The sequence below is a fragment of the Trachinotus anak genome, unplaced genomic scaffold, assembly GCF_046630095.1.
Source record: "Trachinotus anak isolate AG129_WGS33_773 ecotype Australia unplaced genomic scaffold, CSIRO_AGI_Tana_v1 ptg000021l, whole genome shotgun sequence".
Classification (NCBI taxonomy): Eukaryota; Metazoa; Chordata; class Actinopteri; order Carangiformes; family Carangidae; genus Trachinotus; species Trachinotus anak.
In genome coordinates, this window is record NW_027273872.1 from 13,040,001 (window position 1) to 13,064,352 (window position 24,352).

Here is a 24,352-nt window from a genome sequence, read left to right on the forward strand (position 1 = left end):
GCAGATTTCAGTTTGTCACATGTGTGCTTCAGCTGCCTGTGTGTGTTTCTACTGAGTGTTTATTGTCTCTATTGTTGTGTGACAGTTGGTGTGTCAGGTTGGTGGATGTGAGGATTTTGTTGGGGAGAAAAAAATCCCTGGATGTTGTTCTGTTTCCATCTGAGTGTGTTGGATCGCCTCCTCCGAGGTCATCGTCTGTCGTGGGAAAAGAGAGCTGCATGTGTGTGTGTGTGTTTGTGTGTTTGTGTGGTTCCCTGTCGAAGGCCAGTTTGTTGCCAGCACTGAGGAAACACTCCACTATTTCTCCTCTGAGTCACAGGAGACGTTTGTTTGGACATTGCAGCTCCACCAGAAATAAAAAAACAAAAAAACCAACAAAAAAAAAAAAACACTCGGTACAATCCAGAGAAGAAATCCCCTGTAATCTCCCCGATCAGAGCTGCTCAGATTCTGCCTCCACAGATACTCCACAGAAATATAAACCCTCAGATTTAAGCAGCAAACTGCCACAGATGTGATGTGACGGAGCAGCAGGTGATTTGCTCTGACAGCCACGAGAAAAGACAAACGCTTCCTCTCAAACTTTTACAGCAGCTGAATCTCTAATGTTCAGTTCAAAGACTGAAGTAAGAGAAATAGTTCAGGGTCAGTTACACATTAATGATCAGAGGTGGAAACAGTGTTCAGGTCCTCTCATGTCAAAGCTGCAGTTCCACACTGTAAAAGTTTTACTCAAGTAAAAGTACAGAATCTCACATTCTGGTGCTTTTGATCATCAAAACAATTCATCAGCAGTTTGTTTGGAGCACTTCAGTGACTTTACTTTTCATTTACATTAAGAGTAAAAGGAGTATTTAAAGGAATTCACCTGGTCCAGGTAGAGCCACATCAGACCACTGAGCTACTACAGACTACTGTAGTAAAACTGTAGGGTTACCATGGGTTTTAGTTTAAATTAGAGCACAATGTGTAATCAGAGTAACTGGCTCAATTACCAACCTTGCAAAGCAGGCAGTGACCTCAGGGCCATGGACCCTCAGGGATCCCTGGTTTCCAACAGTATCCATGGAGCTGTGTTGCACATTTATGACCTTTGTGTGACCCCGTCCCTCAGGAGGCTCTGTGTAGTTTAACCTCTTTAATTGTTGGAATTAATATTGTGCTCATGGTCTCATTTCCTAAATAAAGTTGTGTTTAATCAAATTACCACAAACTGAATCTTACGTGGTGAAGAAAAGCTGTTTGCTGCTGAACTGCTGTGTGAAGCTGTTGTGTTGTTGTGTTGATTAGGACCAGGTTCAGTTTTGTGAACACAGTCGCAGTGAGTACGTTCGATCATGTTAATGTGATGTTTATGACATTTATGAAGCCATGTCTCCAGATTTGTTCCTTTATTTTACTTTATCCATATTTTTCCGTTTCAGAGCTTTCAACCATATCTCACAGTCCTTAGCAGCTATTAGAGTTTATTCATCTTTATTATCTCCTAATTCTGTCTCATATCAAATTTTTTATATTAAGACATCACTGTATCATGTGGTGACAGATAAAACACACAAACATACAGAACATCACATGATCTGACACAACAACAAATACCAACAAAAATAAAACATCACAACATTCTGTCAACCAGCCCTCTCTCTCTTACGCTGTTTCCAAGCATCTGTGAGTGTCTCTCGCCCTCCTCTGTGTGTAATACCCCAGGGAGCTCCAGCAGAGGCCTCCACCTCCCCACTGCTGCTCCTCAGGGACTCAACACCTCCTCCTCCTTGTCCTCCTCTCTGTTGTCTCTTCTCTCTATCAGCTGATCAGCCTCAGCTGTCTGTGTGTGTGTGATGTGTTTTCACCTGAGGCTGAGGTGTGAAAACACACACCTTCATTCACACTCCCGGGACTGTGTTCACTTTTTGCTTTAGTTTTCTTTCCTTTTGTTCATTTATTTCCTTCCCCTCCTTCCCTCTTTTTTCTTCCTTCCTTCCCTCCTTCCCCATTGTCTCCTTCCATTCCTTTCCTTTCTGTCTTCATTTTTTATTTCCCCTTCCCCTTTCCTCTCATTTCTTCCTTTTCCTTTCCTTTTCCTTCCTGTTTCCTTTTCTTTTGTTGATTTCCTTCCTTCCCCTTTATCTGCTTCCATTCCTTTACTTCCTGCCTCTCCTTTTTCTTCCTTTATTTTTCTTCTTTTGTCTTCTATCCTTTTCTTCCTTTCCTTTCCCACCATTTCCTTCCTTCCTTTTCATTCCCTCCCTGTGTTTGTTTTTTCAGTCCTCTTTTTTCAGCCCCACTTTTTCCTAGTTTTTTCTTTTTCCCATTTTTTCCTTTATTTCATTTTCTTAACTTTTCTTTCCCTGAGTTTATTACTTCATTTTCTTTGTCTTCCTTCCTTTCTTCTTTCCTTCCTTCCTTCCTTCCTTCCTTCCTTCCTTTTCCTTTTTTCTTTTCTGTCATTTCCTCACCTTCCCTTTTACTCATTTCCTTCTTTCCTTTCATGTTTCCTTCTCTTTGTTTTTCTTCTTTGTTCCTGTTTCCTCCTTCCTCTCTCTTCTCTTAAACATCCTCCTCTGTGTGTTCATGTCTGTGTTTATGTGCATGTGTTTTTGTATTAATGTGTTTGTGGGTATTTATCTATTTATCCATCCTGCCATTGCCGTGGCGAGCTGCCGATGCTCAGATTGGACTTTTCCTCCCTGTGGGCTGATGGGAAAACAGCCCTGGGGCGAGAGAGAGAGAAAGAGCGAGAGAGAGAGAGAGAGAGAGAGAGAGAGAGAGAGAGAGAGAGAGAGAGAGAGAGAAAGTCTGTAGTCTCTGTGTTAATGGCTTCTCACTGACTCCTCTTTCTCTTTCCTCTCCTCAATCATTTCCTCTCTCCCTCTCTCTGTATCTGTATCTAGCAATGGAGGTCACGTTATTTGTTTGTGTCTCTGTCGAGCGGCGTCATAGTGACAGTGGAGACTCAACAGGTTGTTTGACAGGCATTTTGAGTGTCGCAAAAACCAAAAACGTGTTCCTCAGAACCTGGTGGACAGAATATCACCAGTTTTGGTGAACGTACTCTGGAAGCAAGTGTTAACCAAAATCTGAAGTGTCATATTGATTGGTACAAGTGGGTGTGGCCTATGACATATTTGCTCCAGACACCTTTGAGGACTCCTGATTAAATTCAGTGGAGACTTCCTGCTCTGCCTCCTGAGCACACACCAGTTTGATCCAAACCGATGACGGGGGTGCAGATGGTGGAGCGGTGAGTGTAGCTATTGAAATGCTGCAGGCGTTCTGATGATGAAACAGGTGTGTCTCACTCCATCTTTAAACAGAATTAAATGACCTGAAGTGATGTCATGACCTGCTGCTCCTTGCAGCTTTAATTCTGGCCCATTGAGCTGCTTCCATCTGTTTCTTCTGAATTTTTGACAGTTTGGGGAGAAATGATTGATCAAGAAAATAAGTGACAGATTCATTGATGATGGAGATCACATTTTAACCGTTTCTAGGCTACTTTAAAGAGGTGTGCAGAAAAACGACAGAATAAAAACCAGAGTCTATTAAAAGTTTTTATCAAAATTAAATGTGAACTCCTCTCTCTCTCTCTCTCTCTCTCTCTCTCTCTCTCTCTCTCTCTCTCTCTCTCTTATTATTTAGGAGGTGCTGTTAAAGCGAGCAGCTGACCTGGTCGAAGCTCTGTACGGGATGCCTCACAACAACCAGGTGAGTCAGCAGCTGCAGATGCAAACACTGATGACTTCGACATTATCTCTAGGCATTTCATTCACACTGGAGGAAACTGCAAACAATGCAGGCTACTTCACAGACCTGCATTTAACACTCAACTTTTTATTAAAGATCCCATATTTTACAGTTTTCCAGTGTTTTATTTGAAGACTTTATATCCTCTCTGAGGATATAAACGGTCTCTGAGCCTCTTTTCTGATTGGCTGTCTGTTTTCTGAGTGACGCACAGCCAGGCCAACCACAGGCGACGAACTGTAGATACTAATGTAGCTTGGTAAAACTCACAGATAAATGCAGACAGAACAGTTAAATTCAGACTAAAATGCTCTGGTGTTTCAGAAAAATAAACTTTATCATCTGGTCTCTAATATTACTAACCTTAGGAAGGCTGTGCAGTGATGTTGGCTTTCTGTCTAGTAGCTTCTGGCTCAGTGACGGGCAAGTCTGGGGGCGGTGACTGCTTTGTTGTGACATCACAAAGTTACAGAAGTCCTGACGGCTCGTTTTAAGGCTCAGTTTCTGAATACAGGCTGTGTGCATTTCTCTGTGGACTGAGGCTTTGATACTTTCACAGTATTAATATAGAAGATAGACCTGCTTCAAAAAACAGTTGGACATATACCCTATACTATATGGGGCCTTTAAATTATGAACCCCAGTCAATATTTTCCTAACCTTAATCATATTATAATTAGCAGAAGCAGATATTGTAGAAATAAATTATTTTAAAAACATAGTCACACTGTCACTGAATGTAATCTTCGACTTTAATCTTCTTGCCTGGTGATGTTGTTGGAATTAACCAGAGTTCAGACCCTCAAATGATTAATTTTCCTGAATTAATCACCTACAATTCCCAGTGTTTAGTTCTTTCTAGTCCATTTGGAGTGGGGGTGGGGGCATTAATTACCTGCAGAGCTTTTACAACAATTATTTAACTCTGTTCTTAAATTAAAATTATTAAACAGAACTGTAGTGTATTCACTGACTAACACGCAAGTTCTTTTTACTGTATGATCTTAAGCAGAATAAGATGAAAAATTATTTATTACTTTTATTACTTTTTTTTTAATTCCTGCCCCTCTGTCACTTTCTTTTTTCTTCACTCTGTACATCATCATTTTCTTTACTCTCGTTACCTTTTCACCTTCATTCTGCCTCTCCTTCATCCTTCCTCCTCTCCCTCCTCCTTCTCCCTCCCCATGTGCAGGAGATCATCCTAAAGCGAGCAGCCGACCTCACCGAGGCTCTCTACAGCGTCCCTCGCAGTCACAACCAGCTGCCGTCTCTCACTGGCTCGGCCGCTCACTCGGGGATGATGGGAGTGAACTCGTTCAGCAGTCAGCTCGCCGTCAACATCTCCGAGGCCTCGCAGGCCGACCAGGGTAAGGGCTCAACACCTCCACTGTCCTCTGGGGACACACAAGCACAAGTGTGCTGCAGTAATCCTCATTACAGCTCAGGAGAGACCTGTAGGCCTCCATACAGGGCTCAGGACACTGCAGTAGAGTTTTGTCTGATAAGAGTCCAGTAGAGTCTGGTCTAGTGCAATAAAGTTGAGTTAAAGTGACCTCAATAGACTTAGAGTCTAGAGCAGTTCAGTAAAGTTCAGCAGAGTCCAGTAGTTTTTCTGCAGCACACATTATTCTGGTTCTGATCTCGACTGGTCCTGGTCTTCCAGGTAGATGTAGCTGTCACTGTAGCTTTCATCAAACAAACCGGAGGAGACACTGACTTTGTTGGGGACTATTTTCAGCAGCGGATTAATCCATATTTGGTGCTGTAGTGAGTATTTGTGGCAACAGGCTGGTGTGTGTGGGAAAGAATCAAATAAACTACAGTGTGTGTTAATGAAGGAACATGTCACCCAGTGTAACAGTGTGTCTCCCTGACGTGTTTTAATAGTTTCTGGAAACACTGAAACTCTGTGGCTCAGAGGAATCTCACGTGTCAGACTTTAATGCACACAGTTCTGGTTAGGAGGAGACTTTGAGTCTTGGTTTGGGATTTGATGACAAGAAGAGAAATATAGAACATCACCACAGTTCTCCTTCATGTTTCCTTTCAGCAGTCAGTTCTGCTTCTGTCACGGTCGCTCAGGAAAACGTGCAGCAATCAGCTCGTGAACACGCGTCGACAGGAAACAGATAGAGCTGCTTTTACTCCCCGGACACCCCTTACCCCCACCCGAAACCATCGTCTGCTTTTCACATCGGCCCGGCAGCGAACACCTTACAGGAATCTATGAGGTCATGGGAAACAAGGCTGCAGTGGCCGCGCTGAAAATTCATAACTCAGTAGTTTATGTGCGTTGAGCTCTCCAGTCAGAAACATTACACCAAGGATCTGACCGCCATCCTCCCCACTGTTATGAAGTATGAAATGGGTCTTTCTACCCCTCGCAATTATCCACCGTGATTAAAACATTAATAAAAACAGCGGCTCGCAAGCCCAGGCCTTATCAGACAGAGGAGGCAGGTAATTTACGGCGCTAATTCAGAGCAGCTCGGCCTGCTCACCGTCATGTCATCCTCCTGAAGACTGCAGTTTTTTTTTTTTTACTTCAGTTTTTTTCCTCTGGAGTTTGTCTTTGTTTCTCAGCTTCACTCTGACAGATGATGGTTGGGAGTGGTGGAGAAGAGCAGGGTCGAAATTAGACTTTACTGGGTCAGTTTGACGATTTTAATATTTGTTGTTTAAATTTGCTCCTTTGTAGCATATTGAGCATAAAAGGTGTCAAGTTAATGAAGTTTATTATTATTATTATTGGAGGAGGAAAAAACATGTATAAAAACTAAAATAAAACATGTATCCACATTAACCAAAGTGAAGTACTGCTCATCAAGATTTGACTGAGTGACAGTTTTATTAATGCAGGAAAAACAACAATTGTTGGTAAGATTTTCTAAACTCAATGTGATCGAGAGCTTTCAACCATATGCCTGAGCCTCTTTCAGCAAATAGATTTTATTCAGGTGTTGTCACTTGTAAGTTTGAAACTTAAGTTGGAAGAAACAATGAGAATCAAACACATAGAGGATAATAGGTAAACCAGTACCAAACATTAAATTAAATTAAATTCAGGAAACTTGTCCCCAGGGGGCAATTTAAAGGTCACATAGAGTAGACATTAAAAATACACAAAATGTACAAAAAAGAACACTTAACCAGTGCAAGACAAAGCAAAACAAAAAGAAAAGCAGCAACAAATACAAACACAAATTGGGTAAGTAAATTAGTTTGAGGTAGGGTGTAAAAATGTAAATAAGAATCAGAGATATTCATCTTTATCTGTCACAGTAAAACTTGATTATAAAATCAATCTTCTGACCAGTGACTCTGAGATACATAAGTCTGAGATGACAATTTCTACATCAAAGTTTCATAGTTTGCTTTTATAGTTTGCAGTGTTTTAAATCCAGTGCAGCAGCTGTGCTCTTTGTTGGGACTTGAACACACCTGAACCATCATGTGACACTGCAGCTCAGCTGTGAGAGTCATCAACAGATTTCAGGGCTGAGTTCAACACTTTTCTTTTTTGACTCCACCAGTTACAGTCCAGGTTTTAATTAAAGAGCCGTTCACTGTTGCAACACGTCATTGTTGCAGACTGTTTAACAAACCGTCCAACTACAGCGGAGTCGGCTGCTCTTTGACAGTTTACTCAGTGAAACTAAACTGTCAGTCAACCAGCTAATCTGAGCCTGCAGCTCAGAGACACAGTGAAACCCAACTGCTCCTAAAATCAGCCTCTGCAGAGAACACATGTTTCCATTTCAGTCTTCAGTGTGAGGTCGAAGGATGTGATCTGCATCAGATCTGCTTCCCACGCTGCTGTGGACGAGGACGGGCAGGGAGCGGGAACACACCAGAACAAATAGGTCTGAATACTGGGTCCATTTGTTAAGAAATTCTTTTGTTTATTAAAGAACAATCCATTTAGTGTGCACTCTGACGTGCTGCAGCTCTCGACCGCTCCCTGCACTGTTCTCTTCGACATGTGTTTCCCATCGCCGGCTCTCCTCGCCCTCGTCCCCGGGCAGCGCTCCATCAGCCGCTCCTGCTGGGAATTGCGTTGGCCCGAACCAGGAAGTGGGGGAAAGTGGAGGAAGGTGGGGGCTTGGGGGGGGCTGTAATGTGCTACTTGGCACACTGTTGGCTCTGCTTAGTGAGCTCGGCCTGAGGTCGGTGGGAACTCGGGAGCCTCATGGGAGGGTTAAAGGTCAGGCTGAGTGCTGCAGGGAACATTGGTATTCAACGTATCTTGGATGATGGTCAATCAACGGGAGCACGGGGGGGGGGGGGGGGGGGGGGGGGTTGTTAAGGTAAATGAAGGGCAAACTTTGCCTGTGGGGAGGTGAGCGGCTGGTAACGGGAGAGCAGCAGTGACAGGTGTGATGATGTCACTGTGCTGAGGTCACAGGGAGGAGGTCAACAAGGTTTAAAGGAAACACCAGGATGGCATTGTAGTGTTATAACTGGGACCAACATACACACAATTTCAGCTTCATCTGCTGAAGGATCATGTTCTCAGTGCTGCAAGAAATAAATTCACTTGAGGCCCATGTTCGCATCTTTCAGCGCTGTCTGAACACAAGAGTCAGGCGCCTACAGGAACCATGAAAAAGGTTCCTCCTGGTCACTGACCATTAAAAGATCCCGTACAATGGGGATGAAATCCACAGCCCTCCCCGTGCAGAAATATATTTATTTATCTATTTGTTTATCTGCAGCTGGTTCAGGGCCTCTATTGTCCCGGTTAGAAATATCAAGTGGATTTCTTCCAAAATTACTTAATGTTTAGAGCAGAATTTCCTCTTTTGTTACTGCTGCTTCACTGCAGCTCAACAGGGAAAAGAAAGACAAAGACATCCAGTTGATTTGAGTAACTCGGGCTGCTGAAGCCTCATATCAGCTTCAGGTAGCTGATATCTAGCTCAAAACTAGCTGGAGGATTTTGTCCCTTATCAGTTACATTGAAAGCACATCAGCAGTGGATCTTTTAATGTCCAGTATGAACAGGAGGAATGATTATTTCAGTGGCTCCGGCTCCGCCAACCTGAATGTTTGCTGGTTTTCTTCCTGCTCTCTGACATTAATCTGAAAACCTTCTGTTTTTGGTCTGTTGGACAAAACAAGATGTTTCATTATGTCAGTTTTTGTGTTTTTTACATTTTATGGAACAATGAGTTAATTCATTAGGAAAATAACTGTCAGATTAATCATTGTTAAAACTAATCATTAGTTGTGACCCTACATAGAATGAAGGATTGTTAAGGAGATATTATCTCTAGATGTTAGACAATTGTAGTGAAAAAAAAGTAGTGTAGTGTAAAACTGACTGAAGGACAAAGCTGGAAAAGATGGACTGAGTTCCTTCATTTGTATGAATCATTTTCAAGATATGTTTTTGAAGAAACATGGATGCCATCTAAGTAGCAGGAAGTGCAAAACCTTCATTGCCAGTATTATTTATTAGCATATTCTTTCTACTAACTACAGGTTACATTTAAGTTCAGCTGGTTCAGGATACAGTCAGTTATAAACACATGAAGAAGAACCCAGCTCTCTCTGATGCTGATATCTTCCCTCCTCTCAGGTTACTCTCGTAACTCGAACAGCGTGTCTCCTCGCGGCTACGTGCCAAGCTCCACGCCTCAACAGTCCAACTACAACACCATCACATCCACTATGAATGGATACGGAGCGGCGGGAATGACCAACCTGGGTGTACCAGGGTCCCCCAGCTTCCTCAACGGCTCCACTGCCAACTCTGCTTACGCAAGTGAGTAACTTTAAGTAGTACTAGAAAGTAAAACAACCAAACCTCATCCATCTGAGAGGCCGAGCAGCTGATATCTGAAGTTTTCATGTTCCAAACCCATGTGAACGCTCACTGATAAAATTTGCTGTTTAAATGTCTCAAGTTAAATAATTTTAAAATCTAAATTATTTGCTTGTGAGATTTTGTGTGGAATTTTCCGTTTAAGGACAAAGGGAATTGAAGTGTCTGTTAAAGCACTGAAGGGAGTAAACGGTTCATTTTAAGCAGTTAATGAAAACAGTTGATATTTCAGATGAAAGTATTTATGCATACAGCTGAAGTTTCTGTTGAGGTGTACACACTGAAGGGAGTTGAAGTGTCGGTGGAATTGTAAGCACCAAAAGATTTGAGTTGTTTGGAGTTTGAGATGAAAGGAGTTGATGTGTGAGTTGAGGGTTCATCACTGCATTTTACTACTGTTTCAGTTGATCACTGAAAAAGGTTGAAGAGACAGTTAAAGTAAGATAAGGTGTAAGTGATATAAGCAGTTATGTCAGCTGGAGGTGAACCACTGAATTTACTTTAAGTTTCAGCTGAGGTGTAAACACTGAGAGGAATTTAAGAGTCAGGCAAAGCACTGAAAGAGTTTCAGTATCAGTTGAAGTGTTGAGGTGTCAGGTAAAAGTGCTGAAAACAGTTGAAGAGAACTACTTTGTGCATCTTCCGCTTTTAATAGGTAGCAACAGATGACAGGAAACAAAGGTGCCACAAATGTCCCCGGCTTGAGCTGAACCGTTATGGTTCATGGTTGGCGTCTTATCCCTTTTGCTAGAGGAGTTAACCGAACTGTTTTTTCTGATAGCAGTTGAAACATGAGTTGAAAAACTCACAACTCAGTTGTGTTTTTGAGGTTCTTGATTTGAGCATGTGTTTGACAAAATAAATACAATGTAATGAACAAAGGGAGAACATTAATTTGGCCAAAAGTTTTTGGTAAGTGAACCTTAAGAGGACATTTGTCAAATTATCTGTTCATAGAGTAAGTAAACACGATTATGAATAAGACTAGACTTAAAATACTCAACAATTTTTGATACTTAATGTTACAAACACATTTCTGTTGGTACTGAAACATAATGTAGGTTCTTTACCCAGTCCTGATGAGAACAAAGACAGATTTAGGCTTGATTATGATATTGAGACAAAAATTCATTGATCCCCAGGGCAGAAAATGTTAATATGTTAAAATGTCTGAGAGCTATTAAAGAGAACGTAAGTGTACCTTGAGGGTCAGATGAAAGACTCTCAGTACTTGACAGCATTTATTTTACCTTAATGCTTAGGTTTGATACCCGGCGCATGAGATCAATGTTATATTTACACCTGGAATACAAGATAGTCATGATAAATTGTAATAACATTGAAATACTTGTTTTGTGTATGATTTTCTGATCTTTATTCGATGTAGCTGTTGTGTCTTGTACTTGTGTTGAGGTTCTCAGAGACATGCAGGTCATGATCAGTTGCAGTTTTGGTGCCCAGAATAATAAGAGTGAATAAAAGTGAAGCGTTTCCCGCTGCAGGAGATGAATTGATGCTTCAGTAGTTTTCAGTCGGCCCTGTTGTTCCTCTGCCACTGAAACTTTACACTCAGCTCTGATTAACATGCCTGGAGTCTGAGCTGCTGCTTGGAAGGAGCAGGTGTGTTTTGGAGACTGGTAAAGTCTAAACTCGCCCGCAGGGAGCGCTCCATTGTTCTGGCTTCTGTATCAAAGAGCTCAGCGAGTCTCAGCGAGACTCGTTTAGAAGGTAGTGAGCTCAAAATGCATCTCCGTGCCAGGTGATGTTGTTGTCCCTGGCGACTAAACAAAAGGTGGGCTCACATCTCGCCTGGCTGAGCTACAGTTTCCTGCTGCCGAGGGTGTGGATGTGTGTGTGTGTGTGTGTGTGTGTGTACACTGAACACCGCATTGCATTGTTCACCTCCTCCTTCCCTCTTCTGACTGTCCCCCTGTCCATCCTCCTCCTCATCAACCCCCACCCCCCACCCCCACTAACCCCACTAACATCCTCACCGCATCCTTCATGCATTCATGCATTCACGCTTTGGGCCGAATCCATTAATATAAGCTGGAAAAAGAAACAGAAAAACAACAAGTGGGAGCCAAGAAAGAAAGGAAATGAAAGGAGGAGGAAGCAGCGATCCAGGACGGACTGATAGTTGTTGGCATGAAGCGATAAATCACATTTACATTCCCTCGTTTCATTTTACAGTTCCATTTTCAAATGCTGTCCTTGAATCATTTACAGACACATTGTGGTTCATAAACTCTGTGGAAGCTGTTAAAGGAACAGTTTGACAATTTCTGAGATAATCTTCCTCTCTTTCTCCTGGAGAGTGATGTGTTCAGGTGGATCATTGTCATGTGTGTTCAGTTCAGAGCCGGAGTCAGAATGTAGTTAGCCTAGCTTAGCAAAAAGACTGGAAAGAGCAGGAAAGAGCTCGTCTGACTCTGTCAAGAGTTAGAAAAAAACATCTACCAAGACCTTTACAGCTGAGTGATTAACAGGCTGAATCGCTTTAGTTTCATCTTTACACAAACAGAAAAGTTAAAATCATCAGTTTGTGGTTTTAGAGATGTCACTGTCACTAAAAACTTGGAGGTCATGTCCTGTAGATTTATTTTTGAAATTGGAGTGTTTTAATGAGCGTGATCGTGTTGGCACGTAACGTTCACAGAGAACATGATTGAATTCTGAGTTTAAGAGTTTATTCATGACGTTGGCAAAAAGTCTAGTTCCTACTTACTCTGCAGCTTTTAATCAGACCACATGGTCATGGAAACTTCAAAACCAGAGAACAAATCTGAAAAAAATGCTCCAAAAATAATTTAAATTTGAGGATTTCCATGACAACAGGATAAACCCCACCTTCTAAGGAAGATCATGTGACATGACTGAAAGCTCCAGCCACTAAACTGACCACTAAAACAGTTAACAAATAGACCTTGAGATGAGAGTTTGTCAACCATGTCATTAACATTTAACTGAATAAAAAGGAAAAAAAAATAAAAATTTCAGTCGTATCACAAGATCTTCATTAACAGGCCGAGTTTAATGGAAATATAGGTGTACTAATTCATGTCAAAAATCTGAAAAAAATGTGTGGGAAAAAAATTCAGTTTGACATCTTCACTTCCACAACAGCTGAGCAAATCTACCGCTGAAGATCATCTGTGGTGATTGAAAGTGCAGATTCAATTAATGTTGGTTAACAGAAAAATTTCCCTCAAGGTCCATTTAGTAGGTGTTTGCATGATCCTTATCAGTATGTTGAGTTTGTACAGTTGTAGTTATCAATTTTTTTTACATTTTACACTTTTCTGCTTGCTCAGAAAAAAATAAAAATTCAAATACAATGATCATGTGACATGACTGAAAGCTCCAGAACACCAGTAGCCCTCAGGACGATATTGTTCCATCAGCTGTCGTTTCCAATGTCAAGATTGAACTTTGAAACTCAGAGTCAAAATATATTCTCAGTAACTGTTGTACACGGTCTAAACTTCCTCAAGATTAAAAAAAAATACCCCAAATTTCAAGAAAAATACCAAATCATTTTTCACTTTAGCATCTTGAACTGTAGCTTTAGCCTTTGGCCTTTAACTCTCTTTAAAAACACAAACTGACATTTTTACATCTCTTTTTCTTCATAGGTGTTTTGTATTTTTGAACTTTGGTCAAAGCAAGACTAGCCGTTTCCCCAGCTTTCAGTCTTTATGCTAAGCTAAGCTAACTCTAGCAGTATACTGAACACAATGATAGATTCCTATCTGTCTGAACATCTCACTCTCATAAAGAAAGAAAACAAGATCTAAAATATTGAACTGCTGATTTAATCAGAATCAGATGTCAGATGTTGAACCAACAGAGAAAAACCACACAAGGAGAATAAATGATGGGTTTATTTACTAAAAATCTTATTATATCTTATTAGACACCTGACTGTCAAACACATACACACACACACGCACACGCACACACACACACACACACACTCACTCACAAACACACACCTGTACAGTTTGTGTGGATGAAGCTGCTGCTGCTCTCAGGCTGGATCAGGTTGGTTTTCTATAAGAAAAAAAAAAAGTCCTTCAAGTTATGGATCAACTTTGCCAGATGTGCAGCTGTTTGTGCTCGGAGCATGTTTCTTCCTCCAGACCTCGGCCCGATCTGAGGCAGGGACCCATTCCTCCTCATCCTTCTCCTCTCCTTCATCCTCCCATCCTCCTTCTCCTGCACGATCCACCTCATCTCCACCGATCACTCACCTCCCCCTCCGTCTGCCTGCTCGTTACGTCACCTCCTCCTCCCGTAGGTTTACCCTCCTACCTTACCTCCCTCGTCTTCCTCACCATCTCCTCCTCTTCTTCCTCTGCTCCCATAGGCCCTTATTCATTCTCTCCTGTCCATATGGTTTCTGCAGTCAAACAGAAGAGCGCCTTCGCCCCTGTTGTGCGGCCACAGACCTCCCCGCCCCCCACCTGCACCACCACCAATGGCAGCAACCTCCAGGGTGAGCATCCCACCCCACCTCCCACCTGTCAGCACCCCCATCCCCTGCTGTCCTCGTCCATGTCCCACCTGGACACGTAGACGTCCAGCGTCACTGTAATGATAATGATTCTTTATTTGTTACATGTTTAGACCTGGTTTTAAACATTCAATGGTCAAAGTTGATCCATAACTTCTGGCACACTGGGGGAATCTGATAAAGTTTAAGAGCTTTTTACTGATGTTGAATCATTTCAAACCTTGTCCTAAAGTCTTATTCTTCAGTACCATTTAGAAAAAAGTTGGTTTCTAAAGCAAATTGTCGTCCTAGAAGCTCATCTTAATGTGCTTTACTGTTCCTTCTTTTGAGATACACACTTATTATTTTTACAAAATTCTTGAAACAAGTTGTTTTTCTTGGAAAGTGGTTGAAATATTTTTACAGCGCTGATAGATTTGTCCTGCATGTTTTAGGGCTCCTACTTGAAAAGGTAGAGCTTTTCAGTTTGTGAGTTTAAGAAATGGCCAATAAGTCATCAAATCAAGCACACATTTTAATTACACAATAAATTAAAAGAACCCTGGTCTCTACATGACTCCTAGCACTTTCTTGGAAGTTGATTCTGGACTTCAAAGTGTGACGCTGCCAAAATTAAAATGTTATCTAGTATTTGTGCCTGTTATTGAACATTTTCATTAAACCTGTTTCCATTTGAAATCAAACCATTTCAAGACTGTTTCAGCACGTCATATTTTATGATTTTAGTGCAGCCATCTGCAGCAATCCAGACCTTAGAGTGGGGATCTACACATGGGACATGGGTCCCAGAAGACTTATAATAATATTCACATACTGACAATTCATGATAGGAAAAGGCTATATTTGTCATTTTATTTAAGATACATATGCTGGTTTCAACAAAATTCTTGAAACAAGTTTATTTTTATTGGAAACTGAAAATTTCTTCTTAAAGAAAACAAAACATTTAGGGTTCAGTATGCAACAGTAATGTATCTATGACAAGAAAATGTAAGTCTCTTCATTAATATTTTTACTTTAAAGAAATAAGCAGGTACCAGTGAAAGGCTATGTTCATACGCTTAACCATCAACATGAATATTTATATTTATTCTTGCAGCTAAACTCTGTTCACACTGGTTAATATGCTGTCCAGCTTCCTCTGACAGTTAAATCTGTTTGTGTCTGGTCCTCATTCAGCCATGGCAGGTCTCATCGTCCCCCCCATGTGAGGAGGATTCTCAGCCAGATACCGTCAGAGCCCCCCAAATCCCACTGTTGATGGCCCTGCCCATCTGAAACACCACAACAACAATAACAGCAGCGAAATATCCTCCACATCATCCCTCAGTCCGGCAGGCCCCGTCTGACCCAGGACCGACCCCTGCACCGGAAGAAAAACGAGCTCCAGGAAAAATCTTTAAATAATTCACCGTTAGACAACAACGTCATCACGCCCGTCCTTTTTTTCTGATGATGGCTGAAGCCTCTGCAGACGTCAGCTCGGACCATTTCATGGAAAATCTGACAGCCGAGACAGAAAGAGTCTTCTCAGACGTCTGCAGTGGCTCCATGTCGAGGCGGCGCTCCCTCAGAGAAGATCAGAGGTCAGGGATGTGAACTGAGGGTGGGAGGGCAGGTGTCTGCAGTACCACGTGTTGCGTGAGTATTGTTGTGCTGAGTTTTGAACAGGTTAGTTTGACTTCAGAAGTCTGTGGAGACTTAACAGGTCTCAGATCAGTTTGAACCACTGTGAGACAGGAAGGAGGCGTGTCCCCCGGGGGCTTCTGTGAGGTGCACCCTGGACAGTGTCCTGATGATATCCGACCAGTCTGTTTTGATTGGGGTTAAATTTAATTAATTTAAATGTAATTAAAGGACCATTCCAGCTGTTTTGTAAGTTTTAGCCCTTCAGCACAAATCATACATTTTCAAACTGAGCTTCTTTTCTTCTATCAATCCACAGACATTTATTTTCCATTTATTTGCACATGATGTGAAACTCTTGAAATTTGCTTGAGTTTTGAACATAAAAGTTTAATTCTATTACTGTACTGGAGTTCTGCATAGGCCTAAAACTGAGACCAGCACTCGGCCTGTTTTGGCCTCTTTAAGACCTGACCTGGCTGAAACTGCCACATTTTAGACTGGAACCAGACCTGAGACCTAAAACATTTTTCTTAATTTCATCTATCGCAAAACTTTTTTCTCCCAAACACATTCTGAACCCAGTGCTTTGTTGAACCTTCAGGGTTCAAGTTGGTAAACAGAATTTTACAAGTAAACTTTTACTTGTGGATTATGAGATAATTAGTTTAAAATCATTTTTAATTGATCTGAACACAGACAAATGCCACTGGTTAGAAGACAGTTGCTAGTAATGTAGGGTCTGTGATTCTTTATTAAATGGGCTTAAATGTGCAAAGCAGTAGTTCAGTTCTCTGATTTTAGAGTCAATGTTTAAAACGATTCTTCACCCAAATCGAATTGTGTTTGACACAGAATCTAAATTGTAAGACGACAGAAAACACTTCACCAACAAGCTGCAGACACAAAGAGATTAAACATAACTTAAATAAATATAAGATGAATACGACTGGCTCTCGCTGGATCAGAAGCTCTCGGTGGACACTGAACCTGAGTCGGACCAAGTCCAGAAACCAGGAAGAATCTAACTCTTCAAACCTTTTTTCAAAACCTGGAAAAACCGTTAGACGGTCTCCAGATTTTCAATCAGAAATCTTCCCACAAAACCCAGAGGACCAGACTCTTAAAGACCACTGATTAATATCGCGTCTAACAGCGTTTTCCTTTCTGTACCATAGCTTTTAATTCATGTTTGTCTCTCATTTGCTAAAAAGGAGGAAAATGCATTAATTTTATAAGCTTAAGAAAGAATTAACAAACGTCCTGCCGAGGAGAGAAGAGCAAATGTTACACTAACATTTGTCTGAATAAAGTGGTGACAACCCGAGGTTTTTCATTTTTCTTTAATTCTCAGTTTTGTTTCATTTTGTTTTGGATGTCTCTCAGTTTTGAATCCAGTACAATAGTTCTGTTTTGCGGGTGTGTCGAGTGGTAGATTTTAACCAGAAAAAGCTTGCAGCAGTTTTAATCACATTTAGGTACCAGATTTTCTTGTTATTCTTCTGATTGTGCTTATTTTATATGTATTTATAAAGTATGTTTTGGGGAGTTCCTTTTGTGATTTAGGCCTGAATGATAGTCTCAAATATATATGTAAACACATTTGATGTCTTAATACCTTTTAGATATTGTAAAAAGAGTGAACAAGTGAGAGGAATTAACCCTTTTGTAAAAACAAAACAACGTCAAGACATGGTCACCCTGTTTTTGAAAGCAGGACGTAAAAAAACGCTTTCATCACTTTTGTATAAAAATGCTTTTCCGATACAATATTTAACTTTTTGTAAACAGCATCATTTGTGTTTCCCCTGGTTCTTCTCGTCCTTTGTGTATTATTGTGAAATGTATAATCATGGTTATTTCTTAATGCACTATTTTTGTTGGGGCACTTAATAAGAGCAATGCATCTTAGCAAAAAATAAAAAAAGCTAAAAGTTGAAAAAAAGAAAAAAAAAGAATGAAAGCTAGAACGATATGCACCAATATGTTTTTTCTGCCATTCTGAAATGGCCAAAAATCCTTGTCATGTGAAATTTTTATATTTCAGAAGCTTATAACGTCATAATATTCCACCACTCTTACTTTTGGACCAAGCGTATCTCTTGGTTTCGGTGTTTAGAAGACAATATTTTATCCATCCTAATATTAGACCCGATCCTAGTCTTTGTGTTTTTTGGTGAGAATGATTGTACGATTTTAAAACAGGCAGCAGATTTTAAAACCACTCTGAAAATGAGTTTTTGGGTCACTGATCTCAAGGAAACTTCCATCAATGTTGGTGTTGTTATTGATGGTGCTGTTCTCGTCATCGCACACAATCCGGATCATTTACTTATGCAACTGTGTTCCTGTTCTGTAACGCAAGCTCGTCTTCCACTCCGCTGTGGAAAAGTTTGGGAAATATAAAAAGAAATAAACGTCCTTTTTAATGCCTTACGATCCACACGTCAACACAAAGTCTCCTCTTAGATTTTCTTTTGCCGAAGTTTTAGCGATTATCATGGAACGCTTTCTTTTGAGTTTGTAGTTTGGTTCGTTTAATGAGTCCTTTCCCAGTTAAACTATGAGAATTTATATTTTTCTGCAACAAATATTTGTCCCTCAGGTTCCCCAAATGATATAAAGCTTTCAGATTTCAAGCAAATTCTGTTATCCAGGAATTTACTACAGAAGTGCACCTTCACAAAAGACGTTTTCTAGTAACGTACTGTCACATGATTATAATTTAGCATATCACAACAAATTACAGTTAAACTTTTAAGGTTAAAAGATCTGTATATGAGATTACATAAAAATTCAGTGTGTTGTAAAAAAAAAATCTCATTGTTGCAAGATATTTTATGATTAAAAGAACCAAATTTACAAGAAAACAATCTCACATACAGTGAGGTCCATAAGTCTGAGACCACTTCCCTGAATAGGAAGTGGTCTCAGACTTTTGGACCTCACTGAATCTCAGTCATCTCACAATTCTGACAACTATGCATTTCATATGTCAAAATTACATGAAAACTCTTATGATGTTTTTGTCTCACAATCATGAGGAAGTGTTTCCAAGATACAAATGTCGAACAAACTTTTACATTCACATTCATGTGACACTTAAAGAACCAGTGTGTAAGATTTAGTTGGTTCCACTGGCAGAAAATTGAATATAATGTTGATAATTGTGTTTTCATTAGTGTATAATCGCCTAAAAACTAACAATCACTGTGTTTTTGTTAGCTTACAATGAGTCCTTCATATGTACATAGGGAGCGTGTCCTCTTCCACAGAGCCCCCTATGTTGAGCCGCTATGTTTCTACAGTAGCCCTTTTGTGTTTTTATATTACCGTAAGGCCACTTTAGCTTCTCCTACACGGTGGGACAGGCCCCTAAATCCTACACACCAATCCTTTAAGAAATTTTTGTCCTGAAATTTCAAGAAAATTACATTTAAAAAATTATTTTCTAACAAATACAAGAAAACTGTTAAACCCTTAAAATCAAAAGATTCAGAGATAAAGATCTCAACAATATGACAACTGTGAGAAAATATCTGTTTTTCCCATTTGAGTCATGCACTTCGACAGTTTGTGGTTTTCCGAAAAGGTTTGCGCTGAAAGAAACCAGAATCATCTATCATCCCTTTAACGCTTATAATAAATGAAATCTGTCAAAATTTCTTTGGAAATAAAAACCAGAGGTGAGGGCAGGAATCTGAAGTTTGGAAAGGATTAAACTTCTGACTTTATGCAAATCCAGCAGGACTGACAGAAACCTTCAGTCACTGCACAACATCACCTGGATGCCACTGTGTTGGCTTGTGGGTGAACATCTGTCCAGTGTCTTTGGGAGAAGCCATTTTTTCAGTTGAACTAATGAAACCCAGCCTGCAGAACAGTCACACTTCCACCAATCTCCACCTTTCAAACAGCTTGCAAATATATGATTTTGTCACAGTTGTAGAAAGTTTGCTTCTCACCGTCCTGATTTTAAAAACTGAAGAAGATACTTTTTTCAATGTTTTACTTCAATGTGAAAGAGGGCAGAGGTACTGCATCTTTGTGAAATATGAAATATATCATCAAAGTATATCAAAGCACAATGTTTAATTAATGTCTTTAGAATACAAACGGGGGGGACACCCCCAGGTCTTTTCTTTTTCTGTCTCTGGCCATGCTGTAAATAGATGCATGTTTTTTGTTTTTTTTTGTTTGTTTTTTTTTTCCTGTGATCCAGTGCTTTTTGTACAGAAACAGTCTAATAAAGATTACATTTGGCTTGAACCTCTGAGCTCAAATGTCTGATGATTTTAAGATGCGAAACATTTTCCATCTGAACGGGAATTAAAGTCATACAACAAGAAAAGAAAAGACTAAAAAGAAGCATAGTGTAGAAAAGAAACCTAAGTATAGAGGCAGCGTATTTACACTGTACATTAGCTGCACTTTACTCACCATTTTGAAGAAGTTTGATGAATACATCCCATTGCAGTGTTTGCTGCAGCAGCAGCAGTATTGGAGAAAACCAAATCATTGCTTCATTAAAACCTGTAAAACAATTAAAAAACTGAAAAACAGAATTTCACAAAAATTACTGTTAAAAAGAAAGAAAGAACAGAATCAGTTTCATCCTCTAAAATTTAAATTTTCTACTTTTGGTTGAAAATATGACTTTTTTTAAACGAAGATTGAAAAAAAGTCATTGTTACTGTGTTACTGTGTAACCAATGATTTACAGTTCTCCAAAAAAGAGAACATTTTTTCTTTAATGTTATAATCCTTACAATATGTTTGACACTGTGTATGGTTAGCATTTTTTCAACAACAGCCATTCATGCTAATTCTGCAAAGCAAGTTTGAGTCTGTTGTTTATTTGGGAAATCCAGCACAGAGGTCTGACCTGAACCAGCTTCTTAGAATCATCCTCACATCTGAATCCTTAAGATGGATAAATTCTTTGCATCATCAGGCTGAAAAAGGCTGAGTGAAGTCTGTGGTGCAGGTTTCGGATGGAGGGGGGGGGGAGACACACCGAAGTGAAAGTAAAAATTAAAATGAATCTATCAAAACAAAACTGTTCATCATTCTCTCTAACTAAAAGGTAGAAATGTCATGTTAATGGACTAACCCTGTATTTGGTCACATCCAGTTTCCTTCACAGACATCTGATACTTTCTGATAATGTTGTTCAGTCTTTACTGCGCAGCTCTGCTCATTTAAATTTTAATGTCTTATTAGGAGAGTATTAACTACACTGGGGACGAGGCTTCTTGTTTCAGCCCTGAGAACTGTCTGCAGGTTTTCCTGTCAGGCTGCACACAGCACTGACAACCTTCACGGAGCCAAACGAAAAGTGGAACGTGGGACAGTTGAGTCAGTCAAAGACTCAGTGAGCGCACAGCAATAACTGAAGGTGACTCAGACGAGTAAACTCATCTGGACTGTGGTGGTCGGACAGTCACAGGACACAATTTAGAGAAATTCAACCCAGAAATATTTGTATCCCCAGCAGACATTATTCTCTGGTAAAGGTTAACCTCCATGTTTATCTTCTGTTGAATGTAAAACATGAATCACAGTAACTCCAGCTGTCAGATACGTGTGGTGGAGGAAAACTATGAAGTCTCCAGAGCAGAAATACTCCAGTGAGGCCGCAGAACCTCCAAACTGGACTGAAGGCCACAACCGGAAGAGATGAACTCGAGGTATTTAAAGAAACTTGAGATAAAACATAAAACATTCCCCATCCAGAACTTTTCCAATGTCGTTCATCCGGCAGAAAGTTTCTCCAAACGACCTCCAAAGATTACAGTTAATGACGAAACTGTTGGCGAGGGATTGTAAAGACAGAGCTCTGACTGACGTTTGGAGTTGGGCTGATGTGAATCAATCAGTGAAGCTCTGAGCCAAAGCAACAATCCATCAGTCGGAGCGAGAGCTCCACAGCAGGTAAAACCATCAGCCGGGATAAAGGGAGAAATATGTCCGAGGACGACGTGAAGGTTTGAGCACAGGAGATGATTCAGGAGGGTTTAGATGGAGGTTTGTGTTGACAGTCAGGAATCCTCCTGTAAATCTACAATCCTAAACTTTTGGACCAAGTCTTTCCTTCTTAAGTTACAGGTAATTTCTTTAATGGATTATTTGTGCGGTCAGTTAGTTTATTGTTGAGTTTTAATCTGAGTCCATGAAGAGCTGCAGATGCTGAGGTTTTTTAAAGTGAAATGGTCTGACTGTAAAATCTGTTCAATCAACATTCAAGATGAAAACACAACATAACTGAGTCTAAACCTGAAGTGAATCTATATACATACATAGTCCAGATCAAACTAGGTTCAGTCCCGTCTGTACAGTCCAAAGCCCCAGGCTTAACCCACATCATTTGGGTTTACATAATTTGATTAATTGCAAATTCAAGAATTTTATAACTTTATAACTAATTAAAGAATTTTTAAAATCCGGTATCAACTCTGACTGGTCTTCCATCCTCCATCTTGTGACCCCAGTCTTGAGGGACCAAAGTCTGGTTTTAAGTCCTGAACTGTTTGTTTCTGTTTCAAGTCATTAACAGACAGAAAAGCTCAGTGAGATCATATTATTCCATCAGATGTGAACTATACAACTGCAACCAACTATTATTTTCATCATCAATACATATGACAATTATTCTCTAAAGCACAAGTGAACATATTTTGTTTTGTCTGACCAATAGTTAAACAGAACAAGTTTCCTGGAAAATATTTGCACTTGAGCAGCTGGTGGCTCACATAACTATTCATTAATTATCAAAATTAATTCTGCCTCAAATGACTAATTGATGAATCAATTAATCAATTCAGCTCAGGAGCACTGGTTGGTTTCTTAGTGTCTAGGGAAATAATGAAGCTGCCCACATAAAGTGGGGTTCAGCAGGGGCCCAACAGTAAATTGTTGCCCCAGAGCCCCTCAGGAGTTTAATCTGGCCCTGGCTGACAGGACAAATTATAAATCCAACACCATGTCTCCTGTAAGTCATTTGTATTCTATTAAATGAAAGGTCCCATATTTTAAAGTCTCCTATGTTTTGTGTTGTGTGTTGATATTCATAATAAGATATCTCAGTGTAGTTTTACATCTCCTTTCTCAGGCTTTTCTCTGGAGCTCTAGTAACAACAGATCAGAGGTGGGTGGGGCTTAGGGCATGGCTGAGGGCAGTGACTGCTTTGTTGTGACATCACAACATTACAGAAGTCCTGACGGCTTGTTTTAAGGCTCAGTTTCTGGATACAGGCTGTGTGTATTTCTCTGTGGACTGAGGCTTTGATACTTTGACAGTATTAATATAGAACCTAGACCTGCTTTATAATAAGAAAATACATTGGCATCTACAAATATATATTAATATATGCAAATGAACCTCAGTCTGCAGGTCCATTTTATTTCTTTCCTTTCTTAAGCGCTTCATGGTTCATCAGCTGATCAGCAGCAGCTGACACATACGTCCCATCCATATCATCTTCAGCTGACACAGAAGCTGTGGTTAAGGTTTGTAGGAGCCGTTCACTTTGTCATGTTGAAGAGTTTTTATTTCTGTAAATCAACAACCTGCAGCTGCGTTGACTAAAGCTCTGATTGGCTGAGTTGTTTTTCCACCCGGGAAAACAGCCGACAGCGAGCACAACACCAGACCTGTCTGAACCGCCAAGAGAAATTTCCATGTAGGCGGTGATCCAGATTAGAAGAGTCTTGATGGATTTAAGAACCGTCCTCAGAACAGGAGAAGGTTTTGTTCAGAGCCAAGTTTGACAATGTTTCATGGAAACAGCTGTAAAACCAGCGTTCACACGGTAAAACACCAAAGACCAGCTCAGACCTTCAACAGGCCAAACCCAGTTCTTCATCAGCCTCCTCAGTCCTGAATGAGCCTTGATGTTGAGAGTGTGATAAGTGCGCTGTAAAGTCTGAAGGTCGGCTTGTGGGCTTTATCAGGCCTGCAGTCCTGAGCAGGAAGTCTGGTTTCCATCCAGGAGTACCAGAACAGTCCAGTATCAGAGAGGAGGAAGGTGGAGGGGCAGAGGTGGTACTGGGGGGTGTTTGGCAGCGTCAGCCTGCTGAGGCTCTGTTACAGGAACAATTAACTTTCACCCCACCGTCACCATCAACCTTGATGAGTTTTGAAGTCAGGTTCTTGAACGCACAGCACTCGTTACCGGAGACCAGCGCCCTGAGGCTGCAGCAGCAAAACACCCAGAGAAAAGCTTTGCACATCCTCGGCCAAAGTCCACGCTGCAGCTGCCAGAGCGAGCTGAAGCCAGACCAAGTCATATATTCAGAGAGAGTAGAAGAAGAAGGGCTGCGTTGCTGAGAGAGGCTTTTAACAGCTTGGACACATTTTGATGGATACGGTGAGTTGGAAATGCTTGATCAGGATTTCTCCTGCACAGATTTTGAGGGAAAAGGTTGAGGCAGAAAGAGAGGTTTCTGACTGGTCGAACGGGTTTGTGGTGAGTGAGGACAAACTGTTAACACGTATGTTAATGAAATATTATGTAATTCTCATGTAATTTTTAATTCATAGTATCTTCAGACTGATGCAGTCGGCCAGGTCTTGCATCACTTCTGCTGATGTAATGAAATGACACTCTGAAGTAGCAGATGACAAAATTGATTTA

General features: G+C 40.6%; 1 protein-coding gene across 3 annotated transcripts in view; it reads left to right on the top strand.

The window, feature by feature from the left end:
• Positions 1 to 19,985, top strand: part of LOC139605838 (transcription factor COE3-like) — a 150,326-nt gene extending 130,341 nt beyond the window's left edge. For 2 of the 3 annotated variants that reach the window (XM_071457680.1, XM_071457681.1), the window contains exons 12-16: positions 3,640 to 3,705; positions 4,940 to 5,114; positions 9,329 to 9,514; positions 13,983 to 14,072; positions 15,270 to 19,985. In XM_071457680.1, coding sequence (XP_071313781.1) covers positions 3,640 to 3,705; positions 4,940 to 5,114; positions 9,329 to 9,514; positions 13,983 to 14,072; positions 15,270 to 15,301 — 549 coding nt within the window. In that variant the 3' untranslated portion in view covers positions 15,302 to 19,985. The remainder of the gene's footprint in view (positions 1 to 3,639; positions 3,706 to 4,939; positions 5,115 to 9,328; positions 9,515 to 13,982; positions 14,073 to 15,269) is intronic. The other variant, XM_071457682.1, reaches the window with a different exon arrangement.
• The last annotated feature ends 4,367 nt before the right edge of the window (positions 19,986 to 24,352 follow it).